General features: G+C 40.8%; 2 protein-coding genes across 3 annotated transcripts in view; both read left to right on the plus strand.

The window, feature by feature from the left end:
* The window catches only part of LANCL3 (LanC like 3), a 113,088-nt gene extending 99,216 nt beyond the window's left edge, over positions 1 to 13,872 (plus strand). Inside the window, exons 4-5 of the mRNA XM_027534420.1 lie at positions 7,271 to 7,478; positions 13,267 to 13,872. Of these exons, the coding sequence (XP_027390221.1) occupies positions 7,271 to 7,478; positions 13,267 to 13,426 (368 nt within the window). The 3' untranslated portion in view covers positions 13,427 to 13,872. The remainder of the gene's footprint in view (positions 1 to 7,270; positions 7,479 to 13,266) is intronic.
* Positions 13,873 to 17,199: 3,327 nt separating this feature from the next.
* Positions 17,200 to 25,560, plus strand: part of XK (X-linked Kx blood group) — a 56,324-nt gene continuing 47,963 nt past the window's right edge. Inside the window, exon 1 of one of the 2 annotated variants that reach the window (XM_027534766.1) lies at positions 17,200 to 23,605. In XM_027534766.1, the coding sequence (XP_027390567.1) occupies positions 23,598 to 23,605 (8 nt within the window). In that variant the 5' untranslated portion in view covers positions 17,200 to 23,597. Of the gene's footprint in view, positions 23,606 to 24,023; positions 24,468 to 25,560 lie in introns of those variants that run through there. The other variant, XM_027534765.1, reaches the window with a different exon arrangement.

Below are 25,560 nucleotides of genomic sequence, written 5' to 3' on the forward strand. Positions count from 1 at the left end.
TTACTTAAGGGAGGACTTCAAAGGCTCCTGTGTGTGCTTGTACCACCACCAGGGCATTGTACATTATGTCCAGGCTAATTCCCACCAGTGATCATTTGAGTCCATTTTTTTTTCTGGCTTTGAACTTTTTCTTGAAGAAAAACAGCACTTATTTACCATTCTGGAAATGATATTTCTTCATGTTATGCTCAACACTCTCATTTCCTATTCCCTTTGATCATTAGCAATGGTGGCCATTGGATATCCTTCAAGCACCCCAGGATCCTTGAATTTTGGAAATGTCCCAAATTAAATACAGCCTATTTTAAAAGGATCCAATGTATAGTAAAAGCCCTGTAAAGAGTGGGCAGATTGTCTGCTAAAATAAGTGGCTGGGTCACTTAATTGATATAGGGGTCTTGAAAGATAGTTACTCCATTCTTACTGTACATCCCATCTGTCTTTGTAAATCATGGACCATAACAGTACAGCATAGGATTCATTACCCTGAGGACTTTATTCTCATATATCATTCATGTTCAGTGTCTTGGTAAGATTAAATGTAGGTTGCAAAGCAAAAGCATTCAACCCACGTATTCACCAGACTGCCAAAAATAAGCCAGTTCACAAATGAATAAACAACCAAATGGAGCCCATTATGTCTGCTACCACTTCCATTCTCAAGGGTATCGGTCTTCCTTTTAAGAGATGTGGTAAAAATAGCACCAAGAGGGATTACGAATCTGGTAAGTGCAGGTTAAAAATCAAGATTCCTCTGAAGTTGGCAACAGTAAGCTCTCCAAAAATTCTAAAGCAGGAGATGACCTAGAAAAATAATTCTCACTTGTATGAGGAAAGCATTTTATTTGAGAGTAGATTTATGAACAGTACAGATGGTTTGGGGCAGCAGGCTGATTCTGTGATTAAAAACCTGCCAGATATAGTCCACAATGTGGAATTTCTTCAATGATATCTTATCTCCCACTATAATTGTTTCCTGTTGAATTTCCTTCAACCCACCTCTACAGGTGACAGCCTTAGTTATCATTTATGCAGTGTGAATATACTTCTGGGCTCTTAAGTTAATAACTCTGGATTCCAATTGTAGCTCCAACACTAACCAGTTAAGTAACCTTGAGAAAACCACTTTGTTTCTTTTGTGCTTTTTTGTTTCTTCATCTGTGAAAGGAGTAGGTGGAGATGGAGTAGGAAAACTTTTTTTTTTTTTTTAAATCACGACAGAAACCTTTTATCCTGTGGTCCCTTGCCGTTCCTGAGGGATATGGCCCCAACAATTTGCAGACACTCACATTTATAAATACCTAGTGAAACGTCGAGTTTTTCTCACTAGATGCAGGCAGATTCACCTGACCCCTTCCTCACCTTAGTGATTCTGAAATACAAGATGAAAACTATTTACAAAATCATTAAAACAAATGCCATGGCTAAAATAAAGTCTGGATGGCATTATGTTACATCATTATTGTGGTCACACTGACAGTTCATTTCCTTTACTCTGGGTGAAACACAGCTGTAGCTTTTTTTTTTTTTTTTAATCATTTCATGAGGGCTCCTGGATAGGTGACTTTTTTCTTTGTTGTTTGTTTTTTTATTGAAGTATAGTGAATTACAAGGGTGACTTTGAATAGATAACAGCAGGGATTTGTACATGCGGGTGTCTTTGACCACTAAGCTTTGTAGTGTACACTGTACAGTGCCTGCTTCAGTGCAATCACAGATCCCAGAATGGACCTGTGTGCTGATTCTACAGGATGTTGAAATAATATGTACCAAGTCTGACTATTATGAGGCTCTGCTAGATCACATGTTTTCAAAGATTCAGTCTCCCAAACCATATTTCTTAAGTAATAATTCCTTTTCCTAGTTGTATTAATACTTGGCAAAGACATATATCATTGCTGCCTGGCAGTTTCATGTCAGTGGACAATAATCAGTGTTTCCATGATGACATGACAGTGTTCCCAGCAAAAGCAAAGAAAGCCAACATCCTTTCCTTTTAGATTAAGCCACCTGATTGTGGACTTCTCTAGGTTATGTAAGAAGACAATAGGTTTAGGAGTTTTTCAAGGTCCCTTCCATGTACCATTCTTTGATCTGAGCTGCAGGAAGAGGCCCTTTCTCTCTGACCAGAACCCCAGGATCAATATCCATTAAGCTGCCAGGGGCTAGTGGCCTGGTTTAGCAATGGGACCATCTCAGCCCATCTTCCTTCCACATATCTCATCTCCACTTCAGCATCCGCCTGCACTGGGGTGAGAAATGAGACATTACAGGGTCAGCAGGCATTTGTGGAGGCCTTGACATGGGTCAAACACCATGACATAGATTGGAGAACAAAAATGAACATGACAGAGTACCTGCCCTTAGTTAGCTGGCACAATATGAGGGGCGGCAGACATGAGAACAGGTAATTTTAACAGATTTACCGATACAGAAAACAAACTAGTGGGTACCAATGGGGTACCAGAGGGCTTCCCTGGTGGCTCAGTGGTAAAGAATCTGCCTGCCAATGGAGGAAACATGGGTTCGATCCCTGGGTTGGGAAGATCCCCTGGAGAAGGAAATGGCAACCCACTCCAGTATTCTTGCCTGGAGAATCCCATTGACAGAGGAGCCTGGCAGACTACAGTCTATGGGGTTACAAAGAGTTGGACACAACTGAGCGACTGAACATGAGCACAGTGGGTACCAGAGGGTGGGCAGAAGGGAAGAGGGGCAAGATAGGGCTAGGGGATTAGGAGATACAAACCACCATGTATAAAATTGCTAAGCAACAACGATATGTTGTATGTTGTTCAGTTGCTAAGTTGTGTCTTACTCTTTGCGACCCCATGGACTGTAGCCTGCCAGGCTCCTCTGTCCATGGGATTCTCTAGGCAAGAATACTGGAGTGCATTGCTATTCCCTTCTCCAGGGGATCTTCGTGACTCAGGGATCCAACCGGGTCTCCTGCATTGCAGGCAGACTCTTTACCATCTGAGCCACCAGGGAAGCCCATATGTTGTACAGCACAGGGAATTACAATTTTCTTATAATAACTTTTAATGGAGTTTAGTCTGTAAATGGAGAAGGCAATGGCAACCTACTCCAGTGTTCTTGCCTGGAGAATCCCAGGGACAGGGGAGCCTGGTGGGCTGCCATCTGTGGGGTCCCACAGAGTCGGACACGACTGAAGCGACTTAGCAGCAACAGCAGCAGTCTGTAAAAATACCAAATCTCTATCCTGTACACCCGAAATGAATATAATATTATAAATCAACTATACTTCAATTTAAAAGAAAGTTATTATGTTTAAAAACAAGTAATTTAAATATGATAACTGTATAAGTGCTCAGAGTTGTAGGACTGATGGGAGCTCAGAGGAGGCATCTCTTAGGGTCCTTCTCCAGATTCCAGGAAGGCTTCCTGAAGGAGGTGATGCCTGGGATAAATTGGCCAGACCAAGAAAGGTGAGAAGTTTATTCCAAGAAAAGTCAGAGGCATGGAGCCAACATGGTGAAGGAAGGGAACCGTGGGGGTGATTTGGTTTTACTGAAATGAAAAGCTCCACAGAGGGAGAAGGGGAGGAGTGGCCAGGGGACAGAGTAGAAGCTGGGTGGCCAAGGGCTCTCTGTCTCACCTAGACAGGAGCTTCACCTGGATTCTGGAGGTGGGGAGCTAAGAACCACAAATTACACTGCAGAGTTGGTCCACCTTAAAGCAGAGGGAGCTGACCTATATGTCTGTTATTGGCCAAAATTGCTTGGGGGTGGGGGTGCATTGCATAGCCTCCCATTTGACTGAGGGCATATCCTCCAAGAAGAGGGAAACTGTGAGTTTTGTCAGCAGCCAACTCACAGCAGCTGGGAGATGGGGCACCTGCTGGTAAAGAAAAGGGATCTGATAAAGCACCAAGGGCTTCCGGTTCACCCTCAGTACCCGTGTTAGATGGTGTCACATTCCTCGTGGGTCTTTCCTCCCTTCACATGTGGGTTAGGAGCCTTCCTGTGTGCTTCCACAATGCCTTGCTTTCCCCTCACATGGCCTAATGAATGCACCCAGTTAGGTTGTAAAGACTATGAAAGGAGGGGCTTTTAAAAATCTCAGTACCTACTACTGTCCTGGAATATAGTAGATAATTAATATCTAAGCAGCCACCAAGCCTGTGAGCTGTCTCTTTCATTAGCCTCTTTGTCATCTTTCTGCCGACACGCTCAGCTCATAGCTACCCTATTGCCGTTCTTCAGGTCTTGGTTGACTGCACAGTGGGGCATTTTGTCTATAACAGTAATCGTCATTAAAAAGATAAACGAAAATATTCACAACAAAACACTCCCACTGGTTCCCTACCACCCACAAATACATTCCAAGGTGCCCAATTGGACTTGTAAAATCATCCCAAATGTGAATGCAATCTACCCTTCCTTTATCCTGTTGCTTAGAACACTCTGCCCCACTGGTCTCCATGTGACTTGTTTATCGTGGCTTAGAATCTTTGCCCTTGCTGATTTGAATCCTAGAATGCTCTCTCCCCTTCTCCTCCAGCCTGCAGTTTCCTATGTATCCTACATAGTTCTGGAGAAAGCCTGACTTCTAGCAAAGCTTCCCTTGACAGTCTCCCTCAGGGAATTTAGACTTTTCTGATCCCTCTAGTATGATTTTCAGTGCCATTCATTTTATGTTCCAACATCATCGTAAACTGCATGTCTTATGTATCTGTCACAAGTACATATTATTTTCTCCCTTTCTAGATAGTGCCTTCCTGAAGGGCAGGCATTGTGTTGAGTTATCATTTATTTTATATTACCCAGGGCCAGAACTGGCTACATAATTTGGAGGACCCAATACAAAATAAACACGCAGACCCCTTTTTGAAAAAGGATTAAGAAATTCAAGATGGCAACATCAGAGCCTTCAGTACAGTGTGGGGCCCTCCTGGAGGTCCTTTGTGAGGCTGTACAGGTCACCCGCCCATGAAGCGTTGGCCCTGCCTCGTGCTGTAAATACAGCAGATCATCAATGCACACTTTCAAATGAATGGATACAGTGAATGAATGAATGCGTAATTAACTAAGTGAAATTCTTTTAAAAATCATTCTTTGTGAAAATGACACTTTCTTCCTAAAGCTGAAGGAGGATAGTGCTATAGGTGACCATTGTCAGTGGTTGTCTAGAAAGCACTGGCTGAGGAGAGCCCGTTGTTGGATGTTCATCAGATCAGATCAGATCAGTCGCTCAGTTGTGTCCGACTCTTTGCGACCCCATGAATCGCAGCACGCCAGGTCTCCCTGTCCATCACCAACTCCCGGAGTTCACTGAGACTCACGTCCATCGAGTCAGTGATGCCATCCAGCCATCTCATCCTCTGTCGTCCCCTTCTCCTCCTGCCCCCAATCCCTCCCAGCATCAGAGTCTTTTCCAATGAGTCAACTCTTCGCATGAGGTGGCCAGAGTACTGGAGTTTCAGCTTTAGCATCATTCCTTCCAAAGAAATCCCAAGGCTGATCTCCTTCAGAATGGACTGGTTGGATCTCCTTGCAGTCCAAGGGACTCTCAAGAGTCTTCTCCAACACCACACTTCAAAAGCATCAGTTCTTCGGCGCTCAGCCTTCTTCACAGTCCAACTCTCACATCCATACATGACCACAGGAAAAACCATAGCCTTGACTAGACGAACCTTTGTTGGCAAAGTAATGTCTCTGCTTTTGAAATTGCTATCTAGGTTGGTCATAACTTTCCTTCCAAGGAGTAAGCGTCTTTTAATTTCATGGCTGCAGTCACCATCTGTAGTGATTTTGGAGCCCAGAAAAATAAAGTCTGACACTGTTTCCACTGTTTCCCCATCTATTTGCCATGAAGTGATGGGACCGGATGCCATGATCTTAGTTTTCTGAATGTTGAGCTTTAAGCCAACTTTTTCACTCTCCACTTTCACTTTCATCAAGAGGCTTTTTAGTTCCTCTTCACGTTCATCATAGAGTGTTAAAGAATACCTTTTTTTTCCCCTTTTTTGCGACATGGTGAAGCATGTGGGATGTTGGTTCCCCAACCAGGGATCAAACCCATGCCCCCTGCATTGGAAGCATGGAGTCTTAAGCATGGTCTTCCAGGGAAGTCCCCAAAGATACATATTTAAAAGAGAATAAAATCATGACTCTCAGACAAATATAAAATAAACATGTCAACAATTTTATTTAACTCATAAATTAATGAGGGAACCAGAGAAAAGTGTTATAACTGGCTCAAAGGAATCTCCAAAGAGCAGATGTATCTCTAGGCCAGTAAGAAGGCTGACATGAGTTTGCTTAATACATGCAAAAAACTAGCTGCTTCCACAAAGACTGAGGGAAGTCAACTCAACATCTATCAGACAGAATGTGAAGTTTCTAGAGACAGGTATTATTTACATTATTGTCAGTTTTCTACAAGGTAATTTCTGTCTCTACACAGTTGTAAAATAGGCCAGTCACAGACGAAGGCAGAGATAACCCTGATGGATGAGCTAGTCCAAATATCTACTAAATTCCAGTCTGTCCCTCTCTGGCGAGGCAAGAGAGAGTAATCTTGGGCTACTAATCTCCTCTCCCAATATGAGCACCTGGAATGTGGGGGAAATGGTTTCTATTAATAGCTATCACTTCTCTTGTTTCCGTTCCTGCCTGTGTAATGGAGATTGCCTTGGTTGAGCAGTGTTGAAGGAACAATCTTTCTTTGGAACAGTCAAGATGGCAGGGCCTCACTTCACAGCTGAAGCCAGAGTCTTGGCCAAGTCACTTGGAATCATTGTTGTTTTTGGAAGGACTCCCAGTTTGTCTCTTAAGAAAAGGTGTATAGTTTTAAATACTTTTAACATGACAAATTCTGAACGTCCGTGGGGGGATGGGCAAACTGTATAAACATTTAGCCTTTCCAAAATAGCAAGACATGGGTAATGCTTACCAGCGTATTTGTCATCAAATATTAACCCATTTGCAAATTATGGATTTTATCTGACTAGATGCTTGTTGCTCTTTCTTTCAGTACTGATAATCACCATACAATTCAAACAATTTAAATCTCACAGGTACAATAAGACTCCCTTGGGGAAGATTCTATAGCCTTGCTACTTAAAATGTGGCCCCTGGAAGGGTCATTGTTAGAAATGTAGTACCCTGGCCCCACCTTAGACCTACTTGATTAGAATGGATATTTTACCAGTACCCTGATGTGTGGGCCTCTTCCAGTTTGAGAAGTTTCACTCTATAGTATTAAGCCTTGAAAATCACCTCTAATATCTGTGATGTTTTTACAGGAATTGCCTATCTGTTTGCCAAAGCTTATCTGGTTTCCAAGAAACCACAGTACCTGGACACATGTATCCGGTGTGGGGAACTCACATGGCAGAAGGGCTTGCTAAAGAAGGGCCCAGGGATCTGCCACGGGGTGGCTGGCAGTGCCTATGTCTTCCTGCTGCTCTACCGGCTCACCGGAAACTCTAAATACATCTACCGAGCCCAAAGGTCAGCCTTTCTTTGCATGTTTTTTTGTTTTTCTAAATATTAATCCAGTTAATGTTCAGAACAAGTAATAGTCACATAGTTTTAAAAGTGTAAACACAGATACTTCCATGGTGCATTTTAGCAATTTAGTTCACTTCCCAGGAGATGGTTACCAGTATCTTAGTTACCTTCTCAGAGCTATACATATCTGTATGTGTGTGTGTGTGTGTGTGTGTGTGTGTATATATATATGAGCAGATAAGTGTATATGTAAAATTTTGTCCCTCTTTTTGATACAAATGGTAGCATTTTGCTATCATAGTGATCACCCTCAATCAGTAAATAAAGGACTTTTCATCTTTGTTATTGTGTAGTATTACATCTGCCTGGAGAATCCCAGGGACAGGGGCGGGCCTTGTGGGCTGCCATCTCTGGGGTCGCACAGAGTCGGACACGACTGAAGCGACTTAGCAGCAGCAGCAGCAGCAGCAGTATTACATCTTATGAATAAGCCATATGGAGGGCAGTTTGGATTCTTTCCAGTGTTTTGCATTACTTAAAATGCTATGATAAATAATCTTGTACATATATCATGCTGTTCACCTATGGGTATGAAAGTGTGTTAGTTGCTCAGTCGTGTCTGACTCTTTGCAACCCCATGTACTGCAGCCTGCCAGGCTCCTCTGTCCGTGGGATTTTCCAGGCAAGAATACTGGAGTGGGTTGCCATTCCCTTCTCCAGGGGATCTTCCCGACCCAGGGATCAAACCTGGGTCTCCTACATTGCAGGCAGATTCTTTACCATCCTAGCCACCATATCAGTAAGGTAAATCCCTAGAAGTGGAATTACTGGGCCAAGGGGTATGTCTATTTGTGATTTTTTTATTGTGGTAAGAACACTTAATATGAGCTCTATTCTCTTAGCATATTTTTAAATGTACCATATTGTTAGCTACAGGCACAGTATTATACAACAGATCTCTGAAACTTACTCAACTTCAATAACAGAAACTTTCTACCCACTGAGCAAAAACTCCCCATTTCCCCTCCTACACCCTGACCCTTGGCAACCTTCATTCTATTCTCTACTTCTACGAGTTTAACTGTTATAGATTTCTCATGTGTTATCGTGGAGTATTTGTCTTTTTGTGCCTGACTTATTTCACTTAGCATAATGTCCTCATTTATCATTTAGAACAGTGCCTGTCACAGAGTATCTGCAGTGTATGTATTCAATGTTATCATCACTAAAAATTTGAGTTATATCATTCCAGACATTTCTCTATGCATAAATGTATGTTCTTATATCTATGTATATATATTTTAATAAAAACCTACAATTATGTATGTGTAACTGTACTATACATAACTGTTTGCAGTTTATAATTTTAAATAAACAATTGTTAAGGGACACCCTTTATTTCAGTTTATGTAGATCTAGCTCAATTTTTTAATGACTATATAGTTATTTATTATAGTTGTACCATGATTAATTTAACCAATCTTTAAGTAATGGACACTTAGTGTATGTGCAGTCTTTACTAAAACAAACAAAATTTTCCCAAATATCCAATACATATCTTTTGGTACACTTGTCAGAAAAATTTTTAAATTGAAGTCATTAAATCCAGAAGTATTTTTAAATTGTCTTTGTCTTTGCACATTTTTTTTTCTGTTATGATGCTTATTTTGAGTACTGTAACTCTTTGTCAGTGTATGCTATAAATATTTTTCTACTTTGCCATTTTTCTTTCAGCTTAGTTCATGGTCTTTTGTCAGACCAAAATTTTTATGTATCTCTCTTGAAAAAGTTGTCAAATTTTTTAAATTTCCAGATTTTGTGTTATACTTAAAGAAACCTTTCCCACTCTAAGATTAAAAAATAATGTTAATTTACATGGACCTTTAGTACTTTGGGGCTTCCCTGGTGGCTCAGATGGTAAAGAGGCTGCCTGCAATACAGGAGATCTGGGTGTAATTCCTGGGTTAGGAAGATCCCTTGGAGAAGGGAACGGCTACCCACTCCAGTATTCTTGCCTGGAGAATTCCTTGGACAGAGAAGCCTGGCAGGCTACAGTCCATGGGGTTGCAAAGAGTTAGACACGACTGAGCTTTTAGTACTTTCATTATTTTATTTTAATTTTTAAAATAAATTTATACCCCTTTGTCCATTTCTCCCACCAATTTAAAAGTTACTTTAACTTTTAAATCTTTGATTAGCTTAGAGCTTACTTTTTAAAATAGTGTCAAAAAAAAATAAAAAATAAAATAGTGTCAGATGGGTGTCTATCTTTGTGTTTTTTAAAAATCTTTTTTGTGTGTTTTTTAATAAAAAAACGAAATTTCCCCATAATGTCTGTTGACTCCAATGATTTGAAATTCCAAATTTATCACAAACTGAATTTATATAAATGTATGAGTTTGTTTCTGGACCTTATTTCGTTATTCATTTATTTCTAGTTTTTCTTAGCTGTACTCTCTCTTTTATTCTTCCAATTGTATTTTAGAATCAGTTTTTCAGAAGTTAAAAAAGCCTGTGGACATTTGATTGGGATTTCAATGAAAGATTCTGCCTACAATGCAGAAGACCTGGGTTCGATCCCTGGGTTGGGAAAATCCCCTGGAGAAGGGAATGGCAACCCACTCCAATATTCTTGCCTGGAGAATTCCATGGACAGACGAGCCTGGTGGGCTATAGTCCATGGAGTTTCAAAGAGTTGGACATGACTGAGCAACTAACACACACAAACTCTTATAAAAGCATCTAGTTAATATGGATTTTTTTTTGAATCTTTGATGTAAAGATCAAAAAGTACAGTTCCATGGTATTTAAAATTTCCCATGTCTGTGATTACATGCCCTTTCGCATTTCTAATGCTTTTGTTTTTCCCCAGTGGTGGTTGAGTCTCTAAGTCATGTCAGATTCTTGCGACCCCATGGACTGTAGCCTGCCTGGCTCCGCTGTCCATGGGGATTCTCCAGGCAAGAATACTGGAGTAGGTTGCCCTTCCCTTCTCCAGGGAATCTTCCCAACCCAGGAATCCCAACCGGTGGTCTCCTTCATTATAGGCAGATTCTTGACCAACTGAGCTACTAGGGAAGCCCTGTTTTTCCCCAGACGCACCAGCATTTTGTCTATGTGGTTTATCCTTTAAAGAAACTGGCTTTTGGTTTTTATTAATTCTTTTTGTTTTCCTCTTTTGCTTCCTAATTAATTGTTTTCTGCCTTTATTTTTTATTTTCCAATGTTCATTCCCTTTACTTTGTTATTCTCTACAGTTTTTAAAAAGTGCTTAATTAGAATACCTTCCAACTTTATAACAACAGCTCAGATCAATGACTTTTCCTCTGAGTTCTATTTTAGTCATAATCAATAGGTTTTGATATGTAATGCTATGTATCTGTAATTCTTTTTAGTTCCATAATTACCATTCTGACTTTTATTTTTACAGAATTTCTTAGAAAAATGAATTGGTTAGTTTGAATTTTGCACCATTGGGTATATTTTGGAAACAATCATTTTCACTTTAATATGATAACATACAGTATAGGTCAGAGTGCAGTGAAACTGCAACTCTCACACATTGCTGACTTTTGTAAATTGCTGTATATCATTTAGAAGTTATTTTGAAAAGCACAAAAATATTTATCATGTTATTTTTAGGTTAAAAAATATAGGATATTAAATATTATACAAAGTATGATTTCAGTAGTATAATAAATAAATCAAACCCTGGCGGGGAAAGGTCAGATGAGGAAGCAAAATTAACTGTGCATTTCTCTTAAAATATAGTGGAATGGTTGTCTATCTTACAAATATTCTGCTATACTATGTTTTTTGAAAAAATGCATATTTACCATGTATTGAATGCTTGCTCTTTGCCCAGATCCCTAATATATGGTGTCTTTAATCTATACAGATAATCTTATGCAACTGTGCAACTTCATCATTTTAAAATCAGATTAAGAAGTTTGCTAAAGTTCATCTAACTTGAAATTATCAGAGTTAGGTATTGCAACCCCAAAGCCCTTCCTCTTTCTACCACACCAGGGCTTTGTGTGTGTGTGTGTGTGTGTGTGTGTCTGTGTGTTTGTGTATGTGTGTTAGTCACTCAGTCATGTCTGACTCTTTGTGACCCCGTGTACTATAGCTTGCCGGGTTCCTCTGTCCGTGGAATTCTCCAGGCAAGAGTACTGAAGTGAGCTGCCATTCCTTTCTCCAGGAGATCTTCCCAACCCAGGGGTTGAACCCAGGTCTCCCACATTGCAGGCAGATTCTTTACAATCTGAGCCACCAGGGAAGCCCCAGGACTTTGTAATCTAGGGTTTGTGAATTTACTTGAGAAAAGTATTACATTTTACACTGAAAGGTAGCATTTCCTTCAGTTCTGAGTCTGCAGTAGACATGACTCTGTCACCAGTAGAAGTCATAGATATTCTCATGTTATTCCTATTGTTGCAGAAACTGTGAAATGTATTTTGCTCCAATCACTAGTTAGAAATGTCAGCAGTTATTAGATCCACTACTGGATCTTGTTATTTAATGTTCTAATTAAGAATCCGTTTATCATTGTATCACAAATTTGGTTTAAAAAATTCTGCTAACTTATAATTAATTTCCTTGGAAATCCTGTGTATTTTACTTTATGTATATGGAGACTTTTTTTTTCTGATAATGAATCCAGATTGCCAAATGATACAGAACACTAAAAGGTAGCTATACCAGGAAGTTTCAGTGTGTTAATTATAAATTTTGAGTTAACTCTTAAGATGCATCATTATTCTACTGTTTTTAACTTCTATTAAAAATTGTTGCATATTCAGGAAAACAGTTGAGAGAAAAATTAGCCCAAACAAAATCGCCATATGTTTCCTGCTCATTTATTTTAAGCTACTGTCAATAATTCCAAGAGCCTGAAAAAGATCAGATAAGTAATTACTCTTCATAGGACCCCCTATGTAGTAGCAATAATCTAAATTTATGGCAGAATCAGCTGTCAGGCCTTTTCAACCTGTGAGCTCTAGCCTCTGAACGAGTGATTATTTTTGTTGTTGGTGGGAATCAGTAGAGCAAGTCTGTAAAGAGGTGACAGCACTTTAAAACCTGTAAACTGCTAAAAATGGTACTCATTAGAAATGGTTTGAATAGGCTTTGTGACAAATACAGGTAAAAGAAAAAAAGATCTCTCATTGAGAAGTTAGAGATCAGTGATTTGTTTTTAAGGCAGATATCCTAAAAATAATCTATCTTGTAGCTGAGTTTGCTGTTTGATGTCATGATTATAAAATGTTGCTTGCCTTTTCCCATTCATCTTATTCTTTTGTTTGCCCAAAGCAGAGATCGTATAATATCTTGCCCATTTATTTTCATAGTCTCTGCTCTCTGTCACATATAAATGAAACCTAGCTCAGAAATAATATGCCTGCAGAAACACAGCATATTTACTTTTTTAAAGGCACAGGCATATATCAGCTTGCTTCTACTCAAGATAAATAAAAGTATGGCTACTTATCTGTCTTTTTTACTTTCAATTATTGGATGGCAGAAGGAATGAAATCCTCAGAAAGTGCTTTGCTTTGCAAATGCCGAAAATAGTCAAGTTTGCTTGCCAACCTAGGCTATGAACATATACAATGGCATAATGGTGTCTCCATTTCTTAACAGAGAAGAAGGCCTTCTTAAAATCTTATATACATCTGTAAAGAGAATGCTGCTAAAACTTGAACTTATCAGAGAAGAGGATGAAGCAACCCAGGGTCAATAATATGGAGACACTCATATGAAAACTGTTCATATCTTCTTCTTTTAGGTTTGCTGAATTTTTATTTACGGAGGAATTCAAGGCTGGTTCCCGGGTCCTTGAAAGTATATACAGCTTGTATGAAGGCTTCTCTGGGACCGTGTGCTTTCTGATCGATCTGCTGCAGCCCAACCAGGCTGAGTTCCCTCTCTTCAGCGTCTTTGTTTAGAAGGCTCCATGTCCCATCATGGCCCTGCAGAAGGTTCCCAAGATTTCCTGAGCCTACTACCTGAGGCAGTTTCCACATAAGCCACATTCAATGGTATCACAACCATGAGCCTTAACATTGCTGCCAGAAGGAAGGAAGGGAGCAGGCAGGTGAAGAAGGCAACATGATTCCAGGTTGAAGGGAGAACAGCATGAGAACGTGCAAACATAAAGACACCACAACTCTTCTAAAACCCCTAGAGATGGAACAGTTCAGGGAATGGATGTGACACCAAAGATCAGAGGAAAAAGGGAAGGAAAAATCATCTGTCTCACTTAAACCAACATTGAGATGTGGATTATGGCAATGAAATGCCAAAAATATTTTTGCAATTGGAAAGAGAATTTGACCACTTGTGGGTGCCCTCCACCCCTAAATTCAGAAATAAAGACCATCAGAAAACTAAAGTCATTGCCCAGCTGAAAACTGCTAGGAAGGATGGGTCAGGTTGCCAAAGGACAAAAAGGGAAACTCTTGGTTGTCCTTTGCCTTTACTTACTGAAATTCATGATTTTTAATTAATGGAGAAATTTGCCTATGAATCTATTTTTATCATTACCCTGGGCACTTTAAAGAAATCATACCATAACTTAGCTTCAACCCCCAAATTCCAAGTTCCCTTAGGTCTTAGAGCATATCTTTTCCTGGTTCCTTCTTCTTTCCGAAAGCTCAATTAGAATAACAAAATTCACAGGCTAGCAAATACCATAGCAGGTGTTGCTGTCAAGTGTTTTTCTCAATTTGAAGCATAAGCTATGTACTGTCTATTGTTAGTAATTTTTTAAATGCCTATGTAATCTCAATGAAGCTATTAGCGGAACTGTAAAATATACTTGTGGCAAAAATCTCTCATCTCAAAGATGAGGGTAAACACCAAGGAGGTGGGTCGTTTCTGCCTTGGGTGGAATACTGTGTCCCCTGGGACACACACTGGCCTAGAAAGGGACCAGTGATTGTGAAAAGAGCATTGCTCAATTTTATACTATGCGTGAATTCCCCAGCTGATCATCATATTCTCCAAGACACAGGCTCCACTAGAATTTGTCTACAATATCCATTGAGTCAAGCTGTCATATTAAATTCAGCCCTGCTGTAAACACATAGAAGCTGTAAAACTATTTCAAATAAGTAGTGGTTTCCAGAACACTGTGGGAACATCTGTCACTTCAATACTCAGAACACGAGTCTATCCGTTTCCTAGAATTTGGTCACTCGCAATTTCCTATATCAGAATGAGGAGGAAATTGAATGCATTGTAAGATTTCACAGTTATTTAAATAATCATTAAGTATTTGGATATACGTGATAAATGTAGAATATATATGTATCAATAGGCACTTTGGTTTACAGGGGGATAGATGTATATATACATCCAGAGAAGGAAATGGCAACCCACTCCAGTATTCTTGCCTGGGAAATTCCATGGACAGAGGAGCCTGGCGGGCTCCAGTCTATAGGGTCTCAAAGAGTCAGACATGATTGAGTGACTGAACAACGACAATACATCTGTCCCCATGTAAATTTAAGCACTTACTTTGTTCAGTACTTCCAACTTCTTGATTTATAGATGAACTTTGGGAGGAGTTGGGGAATATTCTGTTGCCTAAAAATGTGTGTGTGCACGTGCACATGCACACACTTGTTTCTGGAAAGAAGATCTCTAGCATTTACAAGATTCTCAAAGAATCTGGGACTGAAGAACGGTAAGAGCTGTCTTTGTATATTTTATGACTTTGTTATGTGTGTGTTCATCAGAGCAAGCTAAGACAAAGTGATTTTGAAAAGCACATACCTTTTCAGCTCATTGTTTCCTTTTCCCATCCTCATATGTAAGTATATAAAACTGCCCTCAGTTGTTCATCTTTGAAGATACTCAGATTGGGGCAGTACCACATAAATAGCAGCTTGCAGGTGACCCCCAAAGTTGGGTTCTAGATGTTCTTTCAAGAATTGAATGGTCAAGGACCTCTGAGAAAGCCTTAAGACAAAATGCCTTCTACACAGTAGTCTCCTTTTGAAGTGATAGTGGTACCTGCTTTTCACCATTTGGATGTAAATTCATTTCATTTGACCCCTATAGGCTAACAATAATAAGCATGCAATATACAGGGCTTTAGTAATGCGTGCTTTTTTTCATCATCTAGCAACCCTTGGAGGTGATTTACATAACTGATTCAAAGTCTCACAGTTAGAAAGGGGCAGAATAAGAATTTGGATTCAGGGTTTCACTTCCCATGTGTATTTATTCCATATTCTAGACTTGAACCTGGGGATACAGTGGTGAACAAAATACCCTAGAAGTTAGCTTCTGTTTCTGTTTGCTGATCCTTCCACCCTTCATCCTTAAGACCTAAAACCTGAGGTCTAAGAAGTGGTAATCTAGCTCGACATGCCAGTTTCATTTCTAGGAACTTCAGAAAAACTGGACACATTTCTGCTCACCCACCCTTTGGAGGTCCAGTAGGGTAACTGTGTTGTCGTTGTGAAAAGGCAACATTTTTGTGTATCAAATCCAAGAAGAGGCCATGTTTGTGTCTTTATGAGTTGATGCCTCAGTAAATTAGAGACAAAGATAAACTTATTTAGCACTTAAACTTGTGGAAAGTTTTCATTTTCCTGAGAAAGTAGAATTAAGGGTTTGGGAAGGTCCTCTTCTATCTTGTTTTCCCAAGGAGGAAAGATACACTTTAGTGTTGCTGTAGAAAAGTGTGGCATGTCACTTCTTATTTAACTAACCAATGCGTTCCCGTCTATGTAGTAACAGTCTTTTTTGAATAATGCTAAAGTGTGTCACCTCTTGAAGGCTACAGGGGTATTTTCACCACCACTAGCATTACTTTAATATTATTTACTATATGTGGGCATTAATAATTATAAATCTTGAAGGTAACTGTGGAAATATTTAAGGATAGATTAAAAGAATCTTGCAACAATGGGAGAGACTGCCTTATACTGGGTTGGCCAAAAAGTTCGTTTGGGTTTTTTAACTTTTTGGCCAACCCAATACTTGGCAAACAGGAAGCATCAGAAAATATTTCAACTCTCTGTGTTTTGTTTCATTAACACAATTATGTACCTTCTCTTTCACACCTCCCCAATGTATTTTTATTTTGCCTAATCACATTTTAGTCATCAGATTTTACTTTTTCTTTCCATTTGTAACTTGGTAACGGAGAGCAGAGGTTTGACAGCATATATTCCACCGTGCTTTAGGTAATTGACTATGCTATTAAGATAATAGTATTTACTTTCTGATAACTCAAGAAATAGTCATTTTTTTAGCCCATCCTACATTTGAACTTTTCCTTGGCAATTTGGATCTTTAACTTTCTTTTGACACATTTAAGATTTTAATCAAGATTGTGCTCAAATTGTTCAACTTCTGTAGAGAGCAAATCTCAAAAATTTTAGTGCAACAAATTTGTTTGTGATTTATTACCATTTAAGGGAACAATGATTAAAAGAAAAAAAAAACATTAGTAATGCAAAGAGCCCTATTTTGGAAATTTCAAACTCTTGCTCCATGGGCCACTATAATCATCACCATCATCCTTTCCACCTCACAGGGTGGTCAATGATAAAATGGATATGAGTTTTATGGGCTTCCCCAGTAGTTCAGCGGTAAAGAATCTGCCTGCAATGCAGAAGACGCAGATTTGATCCCTGGGTTGAGAAGATACCCTGGAGGAGGACACGACAACCCATTCTAGCATTCTTGCCAGGAGAATCCCATGGACCGAGGAACCTGGTGGTCTACAGTTCATGGGGTCAGAAAGAGTTGGACATGACTGAAGTGACTGAGCACGCACGCAAGAGAGTTTTATAATAGGCAGGTCCTTTATATGTTTAAAATGGAAGCTATATTTTAAGTACCTACTAAGAGCATAGAAAATCATGCTCAATTATGACTTCAAGTGAGCACTTCGGCCAAATGGAATCTCCTTGTGATGCAGTGCTCAGAGTCTGGATCACTTGCTGGGTAAAAGCAAAGTATGTTTTTTATATTCTAGAACCAGTCCTGTCAATAGCATTTGTGCCTCAGAAAGTTCTGATTCACTGGGCTGAGTACATAGGAATAGGCTGGTTCAGAGGGAGCTCCTTTTAAGGCAAATATTTATTTTGCTCTCTGGAAACAAAGGATTACAGTGCCAGTAACTCAAGAAAAGGAGCTACCGGTTAGGTCTGCAGAGCAAACATGAACTGGGGGTAAGGTAATTTGGAGTTGAGTCTGGTTTGCACTTTAATTCAGGCCTCAGTATTGCATGACATAGAGCGATAGAAATATACTCTCATGGCATAGAAGGCCTTCCTTTAGGGGCCTGGGTTATTTATTCAGTGCTATCCTAAATCAAGAGCAAAATGACTAAGCCTCATATTCACCAAGGCTGGGTGGTTATGGCATAAACTTGGCAAGGAAAGCCAATGAGAAGGCAGGCAAAGATTGGGTGGGAGAAAGCTTAGCATCTCAGTGTGAGTTGTGGAGGCATGTTTAGTGCTGCTAAAAACCAGTCATCTTACTCATGGGTTTTATTGCTTCCTGGGACCTCTAATCCCATACCACCCCGATCCAGCAACTTCTTGTCCTCCTTCTCTTTAAATAGTACATTCTGATGTGTTGGGTTTTTTTTTTTTTTTTTTTTTTCTGCGTCTGCTTAATCATGTGATGTCCTTTCGCCTGAGAGGGCAGCTTTTTCCTTATCTCTTCCATCCATGTCAGTTGGTAGCTAAGAGCTCCAGGCCCAGGAAGGCTGGAGTCCCCTCTGGATGGAAGGACTGACCTCAAGGTCAGCAGCAGAAGGAGTTGGGCCCATTCTGCAGTCTGAGATAGCCCACCCCAGGTAGAGCTGTTTATGGGAGGAGAAGGGTGACTGCGTTTATCCTGCCTCTCCTCCATAAAGAAACCTGGTCATTTTATTTGTACTGCTCTGGGAAAAAACAACAACAAAGTTCATGCTACATTAAACATCTGGGCCTCCCACATGATCATAAATCTCATACTAGGGATGCCCTCTCTCTCCTTGTTTCTTTAATTACAAGTGTTGATGAACTGATACCTGATGGACGATGCCTTTGGGGTGGAAGATATACTTGTTTTTCTTTAAAGTCCTGAACCTTGTCGTTTGCACATGGACTTCTCCACAAATGCCAAAGTCCCTTATCTGCAGAACTTCCTGCACCTTTGGCCTTTGTGTGTACCTATTACCCCTCTGAACTGAATTTGAAAAAAAAATCCTTTAAAATGAAAACTAAATCATCCATGTTTTTATTCTTTGTGGGGAGGGGTGGTGGTGGTGAATAGCACGGTTTAAAAAGCAGATGGCCCTTTCTTTTCTTGCCTTTCTTCTCCATGTAGAATATTCAGGAAGGAGAGAGAGAAAGGGAGAAAAGATACACGAGGCTTGACTGTCACACTCTTTAAAAACACAGTTTTCAAGGACTTCCTTGTGTGTTTCCTATTTGGCTTTTCTTAGTCTGTGTAGAAAATAGTTTGTGTGTGTGTCTGTCTGTGTTGTGTGTGTGTATGTAAGAGAGCGAGAGACTGACGGAGAATGAAAATCACATATGAAATAAAACCCAACATTTAGCTCTAAGGTGTATCTGAGTGAACAGATATATGCAAGCATAAACTGACTAATGAGTGGCTCTTCATTGTGTGTTAACTGCTCTCTAATCAATTAGCCCATAATTAACGAGGGCCCTAGTTATATTTGAGTGTCTATCTTGAGCACCACTTTCATACAACTTCTGCTGCCCAGTTAAAGGCGTTAGTAGCCATCTCGTAGATGAGAACAGATGTGAGTTTCACAAACAGAGCCACAAGTGTGAGCCACATATGTAGTTTTAAAATTTTCTAGTAGCTCCATTAAAAATGCAAAAGAAAGGGTGAAATTAATTTTAATGGTGTAGTTGATTCAACTCAGCCTACCCAAAATATTATCATTTCAACATGTAATCAATATAGTTATTAATGAGATACTTAACATTTGGGGGTATTAACTTTTAAAAACGTAGTGTGTGTTGGACACTTACTGTACACCTCAAATCAGACTGGCCACATTTCAAGTGCTCAAGAACCACATGTGGGTTGGCTGTTGCATTGGACAGTAGGGTTAGCATCCCACTGCTGTCCCTCAGGATTGAGAAGGTCCTCCTAGAGCGCATGTGTGTTTTTGTTGTTATAAGAGAAAATGGAAACCAAACACTACATGTTACTTGAGTATTGCAGTGTTTCCCCGTGTGCAGGACACTAGGACCAAGAGCTGCCCTGTAAAAAAATAGATTCGGTGATGAAATAAGTTAGGGAAGTTCTATTCTTTTATCCCCTTTTTGGAGATTACCATGGTACGCTAACATGTCTGAAAAAACTCTTCTGGATAAAGAAACTGGTGTGCAGCTGTTGAGTTCTGTGTTTATAAGGTTCCACCTCTGGATGGTGGTGGTTACCCAGCTACCACTATAAAAACATGGTTAGTCTGGCATCATACGTTTATGGTATGCTTATAGTATTTATTTTTCTGCAGAGGTGTTTTAACACCCCTCCCCCTCCCCACATCACATTAAAGATACCAGAACAATGTCCCTGAGTATTAATCCCTACTAATTATCTTGCCCTCACAAAGATGTAAGGTCATTCTTTAGTATACTTCTGGGAAAAAAGAATTCTGGAAATTGCCACAAGGTCTTTGCATGAGAAAAACTTTGTGTCTTCCCTTCCTTCTCCATTCTCTTTGGAGCCTATCTCTACTTATTCTTTGTATTCAGAATCACCCAAGAGCTAAGATATGTCTTCTTGTTCTAGAACCACCTCCTAATGTGAAACCAGCATATGGCTGTAATGTCTTGCACGTGGACACAGATCTTCAGAAAGTACCCCAATACATACCTTCCCCTCATTCTTTCAGAAATGATGAGCTCTACCAAGATGAAGGGAGAAACATCAGAATGTGTATATGTGTAAACATAGAATACAGTTTCATAAGTAGAGTAATACTGTTTCTGCTAATACTTTCTTTAAAAATATTTTGTGTGTGGTGTTCATTTACTTGCTTTAGTGTGTGCTGTTATCGTAAAGTGTGTGAAGTAGTTGTGACTTAGCAATCAGTTTGAAGAAGATATACACTATACTTGACAACTGTCAACCTTCAGCAAGTGATCTTTCTGCCTTTGTTTGAGTGGGAAGTCTGATGCTGCCCCTATAAGTTTTGTTTTACGATCTGTGCTTAAATGGAAATTACCAATTAAATAACTTCTGCTGCTTAATTTGGTCCAAGTTGACTGTAGTAATCCTTCTATATGGATGTATTTAAATAAGATTAAATGATCCGTTTTGCCTCTTTTTTTTTTTTTAGGACTTTAGTATTTCAATATTAGAGATGTCTTCTGAAGACTCTAGTAGCAGTAGAATCCCTTTGCTCTTGAAAATGAAGATTATATACCATGAGGTTTTATATAGACTTTCCAGATGTAGGAGGGGGACACTCTAAGTGCAAAAGTTTGGTTTTAGAATCTGATTCGGAAGAGCAGTCCATTCTCTAAAAGGGTAGCAGCCTTCCCAATTTTGAACATGTGTGGGAGCTCTACTTGGAAAGGAAGTCTGAATTAGTCTCATGGATTTAATGGCGCTAACTTAACATTTTTCAAATGGATTTTGTAGTAGAATCCAATTATTAGAGGAAGTCACTTGGTTGCAAAGCCATATACTAGAGAATAGTCAAACACCACGTGCTAGTTTTGGAATGTGCATTTCCCAAGTGAATAGAAATTACTTCACCAAAAAGATTTTACACAATTCATGATACTTAGAGAAATATGATTGTATCATTGGAGAAAAAAGCTCACCTCTGTAAATGCTACATTTCACATTCACTAGTAAATCAGTGTAATTCCTTAATTATTTGGGGGGATACAAAAGAATAATCTGTCAATAGAATAGAACTGCTTATTCCTAACTGTATTTAGGAATGAATACATACTATAATTCAAGAGACTTGGGTTCAATCCCTGGGTAGGGAAGATCCCCTAGAGGGGAGCATGGCAACCCACTCCAGTATTTTTGCCTGGAGAATCCCATGGAAAGAGGAGCCTGGTGGGCTACAGTCCATGGGGTTGCAAAGAGTCAGACATGACTGAAGTGATTTCGCATGCATGCATGATTTAAGGTATTACTGAATTTTGAAGAACTGCTCAATAAATTAGTAGTATTAATAAAATTGTACTCTTTTTACAATGCATTTGCCTCAGCACACATGCAGAGTTAAAAACATAAATTTATTTTAAAATACACCAAATAACACAGATTAGTTATTATGATTTTAAAAGCCTAATTTCCAATAGCATTAAATCCAACACCAGTTATATGTTGTATATAACTAAAATTTTGAAAGCCTTGCACACAAAATGAGAGACTTATTAAAAAATGCCTTTTTTTTTCTTTTTGCCAAAAAAGGTTCTACAACTCATTGCTAATTATTATATTCCTTTAGGGGTACTTTGAGGCGCTTTCAAAGACGTATTTGTAGCAGTTACATCTAAATTAGAGCAGAACATTGTGTCAGATATTTTGCTATATCACAAAATGTTGTAGTACTGTATTTTATAATAAAACCAAGTTATCAAGTATTCTGGTATATTACATATTATTATGCCAAAAAAATCACTTTCTAGAACTCTGTTATTCTGTACTTAATATTTCAAGAAAATAATGGGTATTTCAGTCAGAGCAAGAAAGTATAATGCAATACATGACATTCAATTGATCTTTAGTCACAATCCATTTAGGTATTTGACAAAGAAACTAGCAATCACAAGCTCGAATGCATACATTCTCAAGGACAAAATGGCAAACACTTAATACACAAAGACATGGTCACTGGGGCAAGTTAGCTGCTGCCTGGCTGAACAGGATCAACTTGCCAATCAATGCTCATCGGATTTTAGCTTTTGTTCTTGGTTGTTCCTGGCGGGGGAAGTGCTACAGGTCAGTTGATGTCGCCTCCCCTTCGTGTGGGGGATTTGCTTACAGCCAGTGCATGGTATAATGAATTCTCTGGAAGCAGGGTTGAGTCAGAAGCTTAGAGATGCACCTTACTGTCTTTAAAACTGCTGTTATACAATGTTCTGAACACTGTGATCTTTCAAATGTATTTTCTGTATTAGTTTTGTACTGTTAGAAAATAATATGCCATAAACTGGACTCTATAGTGTTTAAAGCAATGTTATTTATTGGCTTATCACCCCCTGCCTGTTTATGTACAGTCTACTTAATATAAAACCTGTGATAATCCTTTGCCTTAAAAATAAAATCTAATGCTAAATATTGAGTGTGCTCTAACATAATTTTAAGCTACAAGTTAATTTTTCCTTTAAAAGTTAAGATGGTGTCAAATAAAATATCAAATGAATAGTTTATGGAGTGTGGCTGCCTCTTCTGTACTTGTGACAGTGTGTGTATCTTGATCCAGAACATGATGACCTGCTGGGTGCTATAAATAGATATTAGTAATCCTTTTAGAGAATGGGCCTGGCACTTCTCAGCTATGGGCTGAATACCTCCCCTTAACCCTTATAAATAGATTTTCCCATGCCACAGAAGAATGAAGAAAAACAGTCCTTCATGTTCTCTACATTTTTTGTCTTCATTCCTCTTGAATCTTCACATTCTATTTGTGTTGCCATCATATTCCTAAAGAGAAAAATGCCAGAGATGCCTGAAGATGGATGATATCACCTAACTTCAGTGGGGAAAGGAATCTCACAATTATTCAAGTCCAATCTCTTATGGAACAGGTTAGAACTCGAATTGTAGAGATTTAATGAAGGCTCAAGTTCTGAGTGACAAAGGGAGGAGTGGCTGAGCCCATCCTGATGTCCAGAAGGCTGTCACCGATCCAATGAGTTAAAGGGCATTGTGTTAGTCTTGGGGCTGGCACAAAGCAGCAAGCAGAGAGAGGTATGGTGTGGCCTAAAAAATCATTTCCTTATTAGGGCTTGGTCTTCGGCAGGCTGAATTAGTCAGTTATGGAGGAATATATCAATATTTTTGAAAGCAGATTTTCTGGGAAGGAAAGCGTTAGCTCTTCGTGATTACCATGATGCTCTTTCACCTTGGAAGCAATGCTTCAGACTTGGTCGGATGAAAAGGTACATTCCGGGTGCGTGACGATATACTTGCACTTTGAAAAGCATCTGCGGGCTCTGCTTGTTTTTTTTAAGTGACCGGAAACGCTGATCCTTTGAGGGATTCGGCGTTATTTAGGTCCAGAAAACAGAGCCCGGGCTGGAAAGGCATCCTGATCCCAATTCCGGGTCCCGCGGGGCTGCAGATTTTTGAAGGGATGTGAAGGTTTTCCACAGAAGCGTCGAGAAAAGGGCTTTAGGACCCAGCGGCTGCGCGCGGGGCCGGCGGGGCCCGCCGCCTCCTGTGCGGCTCGGCGCGGGCGGTCGCCGGGCGCGGGTTCGCGGCCCGCCCGCGGCTCGTCGCCGCAGAGACGCGACGGGCGCTGAGGCGCGCGGGCGGCGCTCGGTGCGCGTGGGCGTGTCCCGCCCCGGCCGCGCGCCCCGCCCCAGCCCCGCCGGGTCGCTCGCCCCCAGGCCCAGCTCCAGCGCCCGGGCCCCGCGCCCTCGGCGGGCAGCGCAGAGCGCGGGAGCAGTTGGGGCCGGGCATGCCGGGAGCCCCCGGGGCAGCCGCCGCCGCCACCGCCACCGCTACCGCCACCGCCACCGCGTCCGCCGCCGGTGCGCGCCGCTGACGCGCGGAGATGAAATTCCCGGGCTCGGTGCTGGCGTCCGTGTTCCTGTTCGTGGCCGAGACGTCGGCGGCGCTGTACCTGAGCAGCACCTACCGCTCGGGCGGGGACGGCATGTGGCAGGCGCTGACGCTGCTTTTCTCGCTGCTGCCCTGCGCTCTGGTGCAGCTCACGCTGCTCTTCGTGCACCGCGACTTCACCCGCGACCGGCCGCTCGTGCTGCTGCTGCACCTGCTGCAGCTTGGGCCCCTCTTCAGGTGCGTGCGGGACCCCCGGCGGCGGGGGCCGGGCCTCCCAGGGGAGGGGGCCGGCGTCGGGGACGGGGGCCCAGGCCGGCCCGCCCTGCTCCTCCGCTCCACCACCGTCCCTGTCACAGGAATGCGACAGGAACCTGGGAGGGTGGGAATGGAGCCGGGGCGTACCGCCTTCCTGTTAGGGGCTAGCGATGGAAATTGCCGACAGTCGACTGAATTTGACCAACGGAAAGGGCCAATTTGGGCCCCTCAATCCTCAACGCGACCTGGTGGGCTCTGGCAGGATGAGCTCGTGTCGCGACTGGGCCTTAGGAAGAGGGTTCTAAATGGCCGTTAGAATCGAAGTGGGCACAGTTGATTGAATTGAATTGAAATTGAACAAACACGTGGGGAGTGGACTGTACTAGGCACTGTTCTGAGCTCAGTTACAAATACTAACTTACGTAATTCTTATACACGACCCTAAAAATCCACGCATCCGTCTTTTCTGTCCGATGTGGAAACATGGAGGGGAGAGGGCGGTAGGGGGGAAGCAGAGTAGAAATATCTTCAGGGCCCTGCCTGACTTCTAAACTCAGCCCTGCCTGACTTGTAAACTTAGCCGATGAAACTGGAGCACAAGTGCCACGGAGACCCCAACTCTTATTGTGTAAAGAGAAAAAAAAAATTATTAGCGACATTTCTGGACATCGTAGGAACACAAAACAAGTAAATTTTCTGGTAATGAAGTAGAGTTTGGTTTATCTGAGGACCATGAAGAGAGTTTAAAATGTGTTGTTTTGATACCTCTCTGTAGGAAAAGCGAAATAAAGGGTTTCTATCTGGATTATAAACAAATTTATAATAATGAACTTTAGATATAGGTGGGAGAGAAAGGGGAAGAGGTAGAAAGGCCAGACACTCAGCTGCCAGAAAATTCAGCCAGCTGGGAATCTTTCCTACCAGGAAATATCTCCCCAGCCAACACATCACAAACACACACACAGCAAAATATCTCCCCCACCAACACACACATTCGAGTAGCAAAATAGATTTTACAGAGCCCTATATACACACACAGTCGAGTAGTAAACTAGATTTTACAGGGCCCTATTAT

This window comes from Bos indicus x Bos taurus, chromosome X (assembly GCF_003369695.1).
Source record: "Bos indicus x Bos taurus breed Angus x Brahman F1 hybrid chromosome X, Bos_hybrid_MaternalHap_v2.0, whole genome shotgun sequence".
NCBI classification, from domain to species: domain Eukaryota; kingdom Metazoa; phylum Chordata; class Mammalia; order Artiodactyla; family Bovidae; genus Bos; species Bos indicus x Bos taurus.